General features: G+C 35.1%; 1 protein-coding gene across 3 annotated transcripts in view; it reads left to right on the top strand.

The window, feature by feature from the left end:
* The window catches only part of TBCD (tubulin folding cofactor D), a 125,376-nt gene that overhangs the window by 16,277 nt on the left and 94,638 nt on the right, over nt 1-14,461 (top strand). For 2 of the 3 annotated variants that reach the window (XM_082774789.1, XM_082774790.1), the window contains 6 exons: nt 2,885-2,930; nt 5,501-5,633; nt 6,866-7,035; nt 7,827-7,887; nt 8,401-8,475; nt 11,721-11,815. In XM_082774789.1, coding sequence (XP_082630915.1) covers nt 2,885-2,930; nt 5,501-5,633; nt 6,866-7,035; nt 7,827-7,887; nt 8,401-8,475; nt 11,721-11,815 — 580 coding nt within the window. The remainder of the gene's footprint in view (nt 1-2,884; nt 2,931-5,500; nt 5,634-6,865; nt 7,036-7,826; nt 7,888-8,400; nt 8,476-11,720; nt 11,816-14,461) is intronic. The other variant, XM_082774791.1, reaches the window with a different exon arrangement.

The raw sequence follows: 14,461 nt of genomic DNA, 5'->3' as shown, positions 1-14,461 counted from the left end.
CCAAAATCAATAGGCAACATTTTATTTATCAAAAACCATGTAAATATTAAGTCCCCATTTTTAAAGTTTGTTTATTAACTTGTAACACACTAGCTACAGTGTTATTTGGTTAATTTGTACTTCCCTAAAAACTTGCATCAATGATAAAACCCCTTACTCCATATTCGAGAGTAAGGGAGAACATTGAATCAGGTACTAAACTTGTCAAAGATGGGAATAAACTACTATGATTTGTATAGCTGAAAATTTCCTATATTAGAATCTGCATATTTTTCATACTTTATAAGGAAAAAGGTTCATATGGTATATACAGAGTGTATATTCTTAATGGAAGTTAACATTATTTGTAACTTTAGTTCTCAAGATAAACAGTGCTTTTCCCTGAGATTTTCTTATGTAGACCTGTCTAAAACTTGTCAGGGTTCTTATGATGGGTTAAACTCTTGCTACTGAATGATTGAAGAGAGGTTTAGTTTCAAGGTGTGGAACCTGATTTGTTTTCTGAAAAAAAATAAATAATCCAGCTGTCTTGTAGTGTAAATCTCAGTTGAATTACAGCTGTTGCTATAATGATTTTAACATCTGAAAGTACATTATAAAGTCTTGGTGTATTTGTGAGTAGATATTCCATGATGAAAATCAAATATGAAAATAGTTTGTTATTTAAGTATGTAATGAGGAAATGTTGGAGGAAAACAACATGTGTTTCGCTTGTCCAGTAAATTCTCTAGAGAAATGTGTGAAATGGAGTTTGTTGAGTTTGCTGTTCTAAATTGACTTGTAAGTGAGGCTGGTTTCTTAGTTGTCTTATTAAAAATAAGTCTTTTACAATAAGTGAAGAGTTTTCTTATTTCCTGCTTTTCTGTTGGTTAATTTCTTCTCTCTTCTCGCTTTGAGGTGATACACCTTCTGGTTATGTTTTTCTCAAGGAGTCAGAACTGAATTCAAAGTTGGCCTTTAGGATGTGAAAACTCAGGAAGAAACTTGCAGAAAGGTGTTAGAATTAAGGAGCTACATAAGAGTGAAAATGCGAGCATGTTCTGAGGCTACTGTTCCATCTTTGCAGGAACTCCATGACAGTTTGCTGTGAAGTGTGGGGCTAGAGCTCCAAATGCAGTTGCCCAGGAGCGTTCCCAAGGCTATATTACAAAGCTGTTTCTTTCCATTATCAGTACTTTAGGAGTTACACTATGTTTTGATGGAATATGCTTTAACATAGTCTTAATAAATTTGAGGCAGTCCATGCACACCTTTAAAAAGAGTATTTGCTCTTACCTGGGCTTATGTGCAGAAAGGAGAAGTACTTCTGAAGAAAAGGTGCTGCAGAAATGCTGCTGTGTCTCCTGGCATCCACTGCCACCTGGCTAACCTTGGGAAGAAGCCATCTGTTCTGAATACAGGCACAAAGATACGGAGAAATGAACTTATGCACACTTCTGCAAAGAGAGAGACAAATCAGATAGGCCAATTTTTAGGTTTGTTAATAATACTCTAGATTTATAGATCTGCTACAGAACCTAAAATGGTTCTGTAGCATTTCTGCTTTGTAAGTGTACTATTTATAGGATGTCTTACAATTGCCTGGTTACTTCAGGAAAACATTAAAAATCTTAAATAATTCAAGATACATTGTTAAATTCCACTATGTAGCTTGTAGTAAAGCTGATCAGAAGTGCTAATTTAGGATTCTAAAATGTAATTTAGTTACAAAACAAAACAGAATGGGTACATAGCCTAAAGGTGTTTTTATTGCTTTTGTTGCTCTTAACCACACCTGCAGTACAGGAGGCATGTGTATTTGGTATGTGTGAGAAAGTACATATTTTTAAGGTAAGTCTGTTCTTGTTTAACTCCTAGGCATGTTTATTGACGAAGGTTTTTCTTCTGGTGAATGGCGAAGTTCAAGGAAAACTAAGTGGCTGAAGACAGTAGTTTTGATACATGTGAAGTGGACTGGGGAAACTTTAAATGTGTAACGTGTTTTTGTCTGCTAGTAATAGTGCTTTTTTCTCCCTGTACAGCTGAGGCTAAATCTTACTGGGATTTTTAACCATATGTGAAATTATTTTGGGGGCTATTTGCAGGACTGAATGCTTGAACTCTTCTTTAAATCCCTTGGCACAGGAATTAAAATGTGTCTGGTGGAGGTATATTTGCAGTCAGGGAATTCTGTACTTTTTAGTTTAACAGGGAGTTCTCAAAAGCTGCTGGAGAAGCAGAGTAAAACACTTGGCAGTGGAGCCTGTGCTGTGTCCTGTCTTGTCTGAGTTTGATTGCTACCAACAACCAAGCTCGCTCACGTGTGTCCACCTGTCCTGCTTCTCACAGCAACTGGCGCATTGATGTGTTCTGTCTAAATTATGAGCAAGGCTTTGTTCAATTCGGAGAACCCTTCGATGTCATGAGGTCCCAAACAGGATGTAGAGTTCCACTTATTCGTGGTCTGCAGATTCGTCTTCAGTTCTTAGAGGTTCAAAGCAGCGTGAGCTGTTAAATAATAGCTGCTGTGGTTGCACCTGCATTGAACTGGTGTGACCAAGCACTGAAGCACTGAGCTGGATGGATCAGGGAGCTGAGCTGGCTGAAGAACGGCTCCCCAACTGCCTCCTTGAGCGTGTGTTTTTGGGCCAAATCAGCTCCCTGAGCTGGCTGCCTGAATGAGTGTATGAATGGGAGGGGCAGGCTGAGCCATGGTAGCCTTGACTTGCATTGACTTACAAAGAAGTAGAGCTGCACCCCGAGACTCTTCCTCTTGGCTGTTTAAATTACTAAATAGCTTAGATTATTGCAGGAATATTAAAAAATATTTTAGATCTATATGCCTGATATATTAAGCTTTAGAATCTCTATATTCTTATATTTATTTTCCCTATTTTAATTATAGGCACAGTTATTTAAACATGGCAAAAGAGAAGACTGTTTACCATATGGTAAGTTTGTAATATCCTGATTTTTGTTTTTAAAGCCATTTCAATTTAAAAAAGGAAGAAAGGACGCACTGATAAAGAATGAATGGTTCTGTACAGAGTAAAATAAAGTTTGAAAACATGCAAAGTAAGGGAAAAAGAAGAGAAGCCAGTGAGGGAGGAGAAGATACAGCTGAAGAATGTTATGTTGGAAAATCTCATGAAAGGATTAGAGATTTGGCAGGTGATCAGGTTCGCCATTGGGCTAAAGGGGCTGAGCACAGAACATAAGATGTGAAACATATTTTAATGAAATTCATTAGAACATAACCTGGTGTTATGCCTATCAGTGCTGAAAATTTTACAGAAAATTTCTAAGTGTTAACATAAGCCCAGGAGTTACGAAATCCCAAGTTTAAAGAACCTGCTGTATACAGGATCCAGCTGGAATCATGTGGTGGTGTTGAAAAGAGGAAAAGTTTCAGTGGAAAGAGATGATAATGGATTAAATTAGGGATAGACAGGTACTTGAGAACACAGAAGTTTCTGAATATTGTATCTTTATGTTGGAAGTATGTTCTCATGGTAAAACCTGGAATTGTTCTGAACTGACTGCACAATACTGGTTTGCCTTTTATTGGTAGTGGAATAGAGAGGTACAGAGAGATAATGGCTAATTACAGAACACAGCAAAAGAGATTATCTTTCTTGTGGAACTTAGCAAAACACCAGAAATGTGTTTTGTGCTATTCACAGGAATCAAGCAATGATGTAAACTTGCATTAGAATGCATATAACTTGATTTAATGGAATGATTTTGACTTCAGAAGAGAAACTATGTAGATCTAGAGCAGGAAACAGTTTCATTCTCCCAGTTACTAAGTATGACATGCAGACCCTTACTAAAATTATGGATGTGTCAGATAACTAGAAACATGAACAGGCTAGATAAAATATAATGCAAAATAATTTAAAAGATGCATCTGTACAGCAAAATATTGTCATAATCAAAACAAAAAGAAAATATTTGGCTCATGTTGTTAACCCTGCTGGTAAAGTTAGATGTTTTGGCCTGTGGCATCTGGTAGTATGAGGAAAGCAAGGCACATACCAATGAATGAATAAATTTACCCCAGAAAAGACAGAATGCTCACAGCTAAGAAGCAAATATTCAGACAAAAAATTTGGGGGAAAATGAAATGTGAGAGGTGAAAAAATCAGAGATTGTTAGTTATTACAGGGTTATAACAGAACTGAAGATTAAATAGAAAAAAAGAGGTGGAAGTCAAAGGACAACACTTTTGTGTTGTCCTTTTGTATTATAGAACTGGAGTCCTTTTGTATTATAGAACTGGAGTTAAAAACGAGCACAACTCCTGAGACCATTTGCTTGGATCTGTGGATGATCCACAGTGATTCAGTAGTTGGACTTGGAAAAGGCTTATATTTATATATTCTTAATTTTTTTTCTCTCTGTGAGTATTGATGTTTCTGCAGTCTTTTAAAGCATTAATACCTAGTTTTTTTAAAAGTTGTAAAAAACAAAAATCCAGGTTGCAGGAAGATATTTAAATAATAGTCATTATTGGCTTCACCATTTTGCCTGCATGTATTATTTTACAAATATTTCAGTATGTCAGGATAAATCATAAAGCTGTTGAAAACTTGAGTTGATTTTTAAGTCATGTGCCATACGATTTCTCAGACTTTGAAAGAATTGCTATACCCTTGATCTCGATATTTTAGAAAACCCAGTATGAGACTGGATTAGAAAATTGCAGAAAGATGTAATTCTGTATCTGCAGTGCTTACAGTAAGAATGATTGGTCCTCCAGGGTCTGAGTTGTTAGTTCATATTAACTACTGATAAGTTGTAGGCTCTTTCTTTGAGAAAGTCGTTTCAGGCTGCAAATGCAAAAGGACTGTTTTATTTGTAGCATGGATGTGTTTCTTGTGAAAATTTTGAATTCTGGAGTCGTTAATCCAAGACTCTCCATTAGTCTCTGTTTTTTACTTTGCTGGACAAATAACTGTGTTAGCTTTGATGTGCCCAAATGAAAGGTTTTGTTGCTGATTGTTTACACGTACACATTATTTTTCATGTCTAAGTGTTTATGGACATTCATCATCATAAAAATTTTCTGTGCAGAGGATTTAAGTTGGTGCTACCTGAAAATAAAAAATGAGGAAAATGAACAGTTTTTTAGTATGCAGAGACTGGTCACAGAGTAACTGAATTGCTTTTTCTGACTTCTGGTTCTGTTAGGCTACTGAAAGTTCTTAGACCATGAAAGATTCTTCAGTATGTTTCTTCCGGTGAGAATGAGACGCATAAATGCTCCCTCATGATCTAGATTCATTTTGATTTTCATAGTCAAAAGTAATCCTTAAAGTAATCCTACCTGTCTGGTAGGTGAAGGATATTACCCTTATTTGGCCATTGTCAAAACTATGACAAAGTAGGTAGTACAGCATTTGCATTTCAGTAACACCTTTAAAAATCTAAATCTGCTACAGATTTTTTGAGATTTTAAACATTTTTTTTTTTACTGAGTCTTTTTTAAACTATTTGTCTTGACATGTTTCTTTTACAGCTGCTACTGTACTTGAGTGTCTTGATAACTGCAAGCTATCAGAAAGTAATCAGATGGTTCTTCGCAAGCTGGGGATGAAACTTGTTCAACGACTTGGACTGACATTTGTGAAACCGAAGGTAGCAAAGTGGAGGTTAGTTTAAAGTTGAAACAGTGATTTTTCTTTTCTTTTTTTTTTTTTTTTTAAGTAAAGTGAATCTTTAAAAAAAAAAAAAATCACAAACACTCCAAAACCTTAAAAAGTCTTAAATCCATCCATTTGATTATCAGTCTCTGCCCTCCTGCCTTCCCTCCCCGAAAAAAAAAAAAAAAAAAAGAAATCCTTGTATTATTTAAGACTTGCATACATCCTTCATTTGAACACGTCGGAGAATTAGATTTCTTATGCTGTATTTAGTTTTCTCTGTTTTTTCAATTTTGGTATAGTAAACCGCTGCAACGTTGTGACAACCGAAGTCTTTTGATGTTTTGTGTTGCACATTACAAAGTCTCTTCCTATATAATGCATAACTTGGTAAAGATGGGAAGGTGGTGAACTTTGTTATTGAAGTTGATTTAATTCAATTTTGTGAGAGTGAACTTAATTTTTCCATTTCATTTTTCTACCCTGATTCGATAGAAGGTTCACAGGGGAAAACTGGTTTGTGATCCCACTTCAGTTTTGCATATTAGTCAGGTTTTGGTGTCTGGTTTTACTTATTGCCAGAGGGCAAACTCTTTTTTAGATTTCTCGCACTGATATTTTTAAAATTGCAGGCTCCATTGGTGACTATTTTTTATTGTATTTCTTTTACCAACTTTTGAGAATGTCCTTAGGCATAGAAAATTCTTTTTAGGTGGAGTGTACCTTGCCCAATGGCAAGAGTCAGTTTAGCATGGAAAGTATATCTTTTGTAAGAATGTATCTATACCACAGGCTAAATATCTGAGTACAGCTTGTGCAGAAAGTACCGAGCTGGCTTTAACGTTTAAAAACTATTTTTCATAAATTGATATATATATATATTTTTTTAGGTTTTGGAGAGTGTTTTAGGGTATGGGAATTTTTCCTCTTATTGTCAGTAGTGGAAAGTAGGTTATATTGAAACAGGAAAGGGAGAGAGATGATGAAAGGTACAAAACAGTTTTGCACAGGAACCATTTAAATAGTCTAGCTTTTCTCAACCTAGAAAACAGACAACTGGGTCAGGAGGGAGGAAAATGGGATACTTTTCCCTTTCCTTTAAAGCAACCTCTAAGTAACTGGAAAGCTGTACACTGGGAGGTGCAGTCACTTGACAAGCAGGCTTTGTAACAGTATATACCTATTTCAACTGGAACTTAAATCAGAAAAGATTATTGACTGTCTCTTTTTTATTTGTTTAGGTATCAACGTGGCTGTCGGTCTCTGGCTGCCAATCTGCAAGCTAAGGGTTCGGTTACGCAGAATCAAATAATAAATGTTGCTGCTAATGAAGCTGAGGATGATGAGGCATATGACATTCCAGGAGAGATTGAAAATGTTGTAGGTGTGTTAAAACCAGACAGAAGTTATCGTAAGGCCTGCAAATTAAGTGCACATTATGAAAATGGCTTGTTTAGTGCTAAGAAAGTAAAATGGGTATCTGCACTAACGTGAACAATTGAAAAGATTATAAAATTTCAATCTGTGCATCTTGTTAAAATATACGTAATTTTTGCCAAATTATTTGAATTTTAGCATCACAAGTAGGAACTCAGTACTTGTAACATTTTTTTTGTGGGGTTGGGGGAGGGAGTTATTGAAATACACTTTCCCAGTAATGTGAAAGTGTTATCTTGAGCCTTTCAGAGATGGAAGGATGAATTAAAATTCATAATGAAAAATGAAGTAAATGGCATTACATGAAAGCAAAAGAATTATGTGGAAGATTTTAACCTGTGGTAGTATCGAAGGAACAGTATTTTCTATTAGTATGTATTCATAAAGGAGGTCCTCTGCTAGCTTTCTAGTGGATATGCTATAAATAAATAGGCAAAGATGGCATCAGAAAACATCTATAACTAAGTAATCTAAGGAACCTCTGAAAAAAAAAAAAAACATCCTGACTTCTATTTTGAACCTGTCAGAGTAATTCAAATTTTAAACCAAATTTTCTGTTTTAGAAAACAATTTTGACATCTTTTATGTTTATTTAGTTTCAAGTCATGCTTGTGTGGCCTGTATAAGAAATCTGGAAACAAATATTTTTGTTTAAATTGGGAGGCAGCTATGTTAATAGGAAAATGGATTTTTAATGTTTAAAAAAGTATTTCTCTTGTTAAATAAATGAAAATAATCGTTTTGTTTCAATGAATTTATCTGCAGAGCAATTGTTGGTTGGACTGAAAGACAAAGACACTATTGTCAGGTGGTCTGCAGCAAAAGGGTAGGTTTCTTATTGTTACTCTAAACTATTAAGCTAAACCCAGTACAACAACAAAAATACAGTCTAATGTAACCTGTGATTGATAATTTGTGTCTTGCCAATATTCACAGTTACTTCAAATGGCTTTAGCACAGCTCATGCTGTAAATCTGTGTTTATGACTTTATCTAGGTGCATGTGAGATGGGGCTAGTCTACAGGAAAATTACAGCTGGGTTTGGAAATAGACATCTTGTGTAAGATTTGACTTAAAGGCTATAAAGTAGTATTTCTTCAAAATGTCTTTGTTCTCCTCTCCTTTGAAAAAAATATATTTCTGTGTTAAATTCTCTACTTTGTAGCTTTTGCTTCAAGCTTGAGATTGGTGTTTTAGGCTAATGGTGTTAGCATGATCCATTGTCACCTTGAATTCAGCCATTGTATTGTAAGCTTCCAGTAACTAAATTTTTTATTGGATTTATTCATCAAATGGCAGTACTAATGAATCACTGTATCCTTTTTTTTTTCTTCTCTAGAATTGGTAGAATAACTGGAAGACTTCCAAAAGAATTAGCAGATGATGTGGTTGGCTCTCTGTTGGATTGTTTTAGGTAAAAATCTTACTTCATATTTTATGTGCATGTGAAACGTGTCTGTTTATGAAATAGGAAGACTCCAGTTACAAAAATAGGTCTAGAAATCTGTAGATTTTATTGTCTTTCTTCTCCCAGATTTCAGAATCTCCTAAGGCATAGGTGTACCACACTCAGGGTGTTCAGTAAACTATTCCTAATCCTCTGTCTCCACCCCATTCTAAATTAATTTGGAAGGACTAAAATTGATCTTTGGGAATGAATAAATAAATAAATAAACTTTATAAGCTCATTAGCTTGCTCCCTTAAAAATTCCTGGTGTGATCATATCTTGAGTGTTGTGTGCAAACAGTAGACCTGGAAGTGATATTCAAAAGGATTCTGAAGATTATTAGTGTTACAAATCAGTCTCTATGTGAGGGGAGGCTAAAACATCTAGGAAGAGTAATGAATGAAAGGGGTATAACAGAGGTTTATGACGTTGTATATGACAGGGAAATGATTGCTCTCTAGTTTTTATATTATTAGAAACAAACTAAAGTAGGAGGTGACAAGTTTGGGTTACAGAAAAAGTGGTTATTCACATTACACAGGGAAACTGTAAAAGTGTTATACTACAAGATGTGGATGTATATGCCTGATGAAAAAATAAACAAAACCAAACCACCATTTTTCTTTTCTGCACACTTGTCATGATCAGCCAGAGACTAGGAATGTTTTGAAGAGAGTTACAATATACTTGTCTTGTTCTTTTACTAGGCCAGAGGAGTGTAGTGTTGGTCATGGAGCAGCTTTTAGATCAGCTAAACCATCAGTCTGATCAGTTATAGCTGCTAGGATGTTCTTCTGATGTGCTTTATTGCTGGATGGCTTGCTTCTGCATGCATGTAGAGCATGTGATGGACTAAATTGTTAAACAAGTACCATATGCTTTTTTGTATTGAGTTGCTCAATTCTGCATTGAGTACCTGAGCTTTAAGGTCTAAACAACTGTTTTTGACTAAGCTAATAACAAAAAGAGTAATTTCTTTTTGAGAAAAAATACAGGTAATCTTTAGTTTGACACTCAAATCTACTATTTAAAAATAAAAAATAAAAAAATCCCACCTTACTTGACAGTGCAAATTAAAAATTTCAGCTAAAAGGAATAAAAAAAATTGCAATTTTTTTGCATGAAAAAAATTCTTTCTAAAAAATTTTTGCAATTTTTTATTGCATGAAAAAAATTCATGCAATAAAAAAAAGAAGCTATGGAGTCTTAAAAACTTGCAACGTGAAAGTATCTACTTAGCCAATACTTCCACTGCGCTACTGTGATTAATTTAAGAGGTGCTGCTGATCTCAATTATCCCTGGAGCTTCAAAGACCTGTACTCGCAGTGTTTTCTTTCCTTGTTTTTCAAGTCATAGGGGTGAGTAATGCAGCTAGTAATTGAATGACCTGCTTTCTCCAAAAGCACTTGGGAATGAATGTAGACAAGATGAAGGAGAATCTGTATGCTTTGCACTAAATATCTTCTGTACACTTTGCACTAAATATCTACTGAATAAAATAAAAAGTCAATTGCTCTTTAGAGGCACTTCAAATTTTATCTCTCAGGATAAGAAGAAAGGATGTCTTATAGATAAATTCAGAGACAGGAAAGAAATAAATGACCATTTATCACAGTGAGACTTTCAGCATAGTCTGCAGGGGTCCATAGGAGCCCTGTGCTGTTCAAGATACTCAAAAATTATCCTGGAAAAAAGGTGAACAGTGGGGTGATGAAATTGATTGATGGTTGAACTTAGCTAATACAGTGAAAACTAAAGGGGACAGAAAAGAAAATGTTATATAAGCCTAAATAAAGTAACTAGACTGTAAGTGGCATGAAATATAATGTCTAATGAATGAAAACTAATGCACTTAGGGAAGAACACAGCCAGCTATAAAAGTTACTACTACTCAGGAAAGAGATCTTGAATTCACTGTTCATGGTTTGATAGTTTTTTGAAGGTGTCAATGGAGCAACAGTCAGAAAATAAAGAAGGCAACTGGAATGTTAAGTATTATTAAGAAGGAAGAAATATCAAAACTCAATCATCAGGAATTGATTTAACTGACGTGGATTCTTCCAAGTGGCAAGAAAAAGTAGAGGGATCTAATGGAGATATATAAAATCATATATATGAAAGAAATAGGGAAAGCCAGCAATTGTTTACTATTCACTCTTCCTCAGAGTGCGACAACTGGGAAGTATCAGGAAGTACATTTACACGCAATTAACCTGTGGAAGTCATTGCCACAGGATGTTATGGAAGCCAAAAGTGTAAAGGGAGTTCAAAAAGGGATTATCCAAATTAATGGAAGAGAGTCCCATCAGAGGTTATTAAATGTGACATTCTGGATGCAACCTCTGGCTTGGGAAGTCCCTTTACATTGGATTGCCAAAGCCAGGAGGAGGCTAATGAGGGAATGATCCTTTGTGCTTTGTCTCTGGCTAAGCATCTGCTATTGGCCCATTTCAGACACAGGATGATTGGGAGAGATGAAGCTTTGGTGTGACATAGTTCAGTTGTTTAGTGTCTTATTCTTAGGTTCCTATTCGTAGTTTAATACAAAATTAACTTCGTGTGTGTTTAGTCACACAGCATACAAGCTTTCCCCTTTTCACTCCTTTACCTGCCAGTCCACCAAAGTCTGTGTACTGTTTTTGAAATTCTTTTTGCTGTGTTCACTATAAGGCACTGTTTTGGTTTATGGTTTTGTTTAAATGAGCAAACAGTGGTGTTTAGACACCTTTGAAATGCACAGGCTTGTATTATACATTTGTTGTACTGCTCAGACGTCTTTTGCTAGTTAAGGATTGTGTTTGGCATTCAGTTCATTTTTATCTTGGATATATTCTGTAAACCTGCATCTTTGGCAGTGTAATAGGAAGTTGCTTTCCTTTTCTGCATGAGTGTTTTGTATTGCATTCTTTTGCAAATAGGTTATGTTTTTATGTTTATAATGATACGTGGTCGTTATTTTCTTTGTTGTTTTTTTTTTTTTTTTTGCTTGTGTCATTGCTTATTTGATCATGTTTACATCAGTATTTATATTGCACAAAATGGGAAAGAAAACATGTTCAATTCACCATTCTTATGTTTTAAAAATCTAACAGGAATAACAACACAATAAATACATGCTGGTTGGTGCCTTTTAAAATGTTATGAATTCACCATGACAAATGAAATCCAAAAAGGAAAGGCTGGTCTTAACAAAACTTGTTTTAAAATTAGTTTTCAGGAAACAGACAATGCATGGCATGGTGGATGCCTGGCTCTGGCTGAATTAGGCAGAAGAGGATTGTTACTCCCTTCCCGGATCTCAGATGGTAAGTTGCAGTTACTGAATGTTACTGTGCTTGTGAATTAACAGGTTTTAGTTTTAGAGACTTAATATGTGGCAATCGACTGGAATTTGCTGATGTGTGTTGAATAATGACCGTAGTATTGAAGTCTAGAGTAAAAAAATATGCCTACGGGGATATTTAAGGTGCTTCTATCAAAAGTACTGTTTTGGGTGTGCCTTATTTATACTTAATAAATTTTTCTTTCCAAAATGAAATTAGTTTCTTGGGTTTTTCTTTTTTTCTTCTTCCCATGTTTCTTTGTGCAGTTGTATAAAAAAATAATTCTGTATGTCTCTGTCAGTTGTGTCAATGTCATTGTTTAAATGGAATATATAAAATAATTGATGACTAACTTGCACTTTAAAGCTGGTGGCTAACTCTGTTTATTAATGATAAAGTTTTTGAGGAAAGTTCGATATAATTTATACAGTTAAGGGTTTTAAGTTTTTTTATGGCTTTGAAGTATGAGAATGGAAAGAAATAATGGGGCTGAAGAAATTGGTTTTTATGTGTTTTCTGTCTATATTGAATTTAATTGAAGCACATAGATATTAATGTGAAAGTAGCAGTTCTATCTTTCATGATTTAGTTTAATTTGCTGTAGACTTGAAGTGACAAAAACATAATGCAGTAGCACATATCCAACACTGGGCACTTCTAAAACTGTATCTTGGGCTAGGTGGTTCTTTTGATCTCACCATGTATTCTTGCATTGCTGTAGGAACAGAGAGAGGGAACACTAATTTTCAAAAATGTTTCAAAACTGGTATTTTGTATTAGTGAGCTAGGTTGATACGTCTTTTCTATTCTGGCTATCTGTTGGCTTTGAGAAGAAAATGTGAAATATATTTAATACAGTTTATTATTCAGTCCCTGTGAAAAAAGTGCATACGCCAAATAGTATGTTTTGAATGTAAGAAGTTTTGTGCAGTTGGTTTCCCTTTTCTAATTACTTTTGCCCCTTTACCTTTTAAAAGTTTTCTTAAAAACCCTTTGAGAATAGGAAGTCATCTAAAGGTAACTCTATTTTAGTTCAAATTAAACGAAAACTGTATAGCTTTATCAAGGAATCAGGATAGCCTACTGTAATAGATTTTTTTAATTTGGTGTAAACTAAAGGGTTCATGCAGATTTGATATTGTGTAGGAGTAAGAAAATCACGAGTGAATCCTAGCTCTGCCTGTGATATGACCTGTGCTGTGAAACCGTCTCTCTTCACTTTTTAGGTACAGTTTTTGTGTATGTGGAGTGAGGCTGAGAGCTGTATCCTTTACGCTCTTCTTTTTCAGCACACGTGCACTGAAAACGTATTGCTTCCTGTGAAAGTGATATTAGGATACGTAGGCTTACATGCAAATTTTTAATTCGTCAGATTGCATAAGATAGCTTTATGCTCTTCCACCCGAGCAATAGAAAGCTAAGGGGAGGAAGGGAAGGAGGGAACACAGTCATGGCAGCAAGGTCTTTCTGGGAAGGAGACAGGCATCGAGGTCTAAGGAAAAATGTTGTTATTTTGAAATTGAAAGTTTCTTAATAAAGCATTGCTAAGAATTCAAACCATCCTCTTTTAAGAGGATGAGCAAGAAACCTAGTCAGTGATTATCTTGACTAAACTGCAACTCCTTCAGTTACATGATATTCAAGAATGAATTATGCATAAGGCAGAAATGTATGATGATGTGAAGGATGTATAAGGATGGCAGTCTGAATTTGCAGGGATAACATTTGAAAGACTTGGTCATACAATGGGATGCAGCTAGTGAAGAGTATAACAGGTAATGACAAAGCACACTGTGTCTTTGTGAGAATTATTGGTGAGCCTATCCAGGCTGTAGAATAGGCACAGTACAATTGAAATTGTGCCTTCTCCATTTCTTTTGTTTTAGTGGACCTTTTTTTCCATTTAAATTAATTTGAAAATAATTATACTAAATGCAATATATTCCTAATTTACTAGTCTCCCTTCCGTAAGTTTTGCTTTATGCAATTTATCCAATCCACTATTAATGTACAAACTCAAAGTCAGTTGCAATAATTTGGAGTAAAACAAAGGAAAGAATTCTGAAAGTCAGAAGAGAAGCTAACACAGTGATGTTATGAGGAACTATGCTGTACTTTGAAAGACAGACTTAGGTTCAAGTTGTCCTTCAGAAAATGATCTAGGGAATGAGGACAAGTACAAAGTAGTAGTCCTAGTCAGGAATAAGTAACTACGCAACTGAAGATACAAGAAGTGAATTCTAGGCAGCAGTGTCGTGAAAGGTTTTAACAGTTCATGTGGGTCACCCACATCAGTCAACAACTTTATCTCAGTAGAACAAGGTGGTAAAAAAAAAAAAAGTCAAAAATCCAGTGCAGTAATCCTTCTGTCTTACTTGATATTAAAATTGTGCCTCAGAATTGGTACTCAGTTAGGGACATCACACTTAAAATACTGTTTAGAGAAAGCTAGCCTAAAGCAACTGGAATTCTGAGAACAGAAAATAAGACTGACAGCGAAAGATTGAAAGAACTAAGATTATTTGGATGAGACGAGACTAAGCTGAAAGTTTATTCGCTTCCTCTTGAAAGGCAGCCTTTCCTTTTGACAACTGTTTTCAGTGATAAGAACAAGACTACAGCTAATGG

The sequence above is a fragment of the Aythya marila genome (genome assembly GCF_965140915.1).
Source record: "Aythya marila genome assembly, chromosome: 18".
In the NCBI taxonomy this organism is placed as follows: domain Eukaryota; kingdom Metazoa; phylum Chordata; class Aves; order Anseriformes; family Anatidae; genus Aythya; species Aythya marila.
Note: the sequence above shows the minus strand (reverse complement) of the source record. Positions and strands in the feature narration are given on the sequence as shown.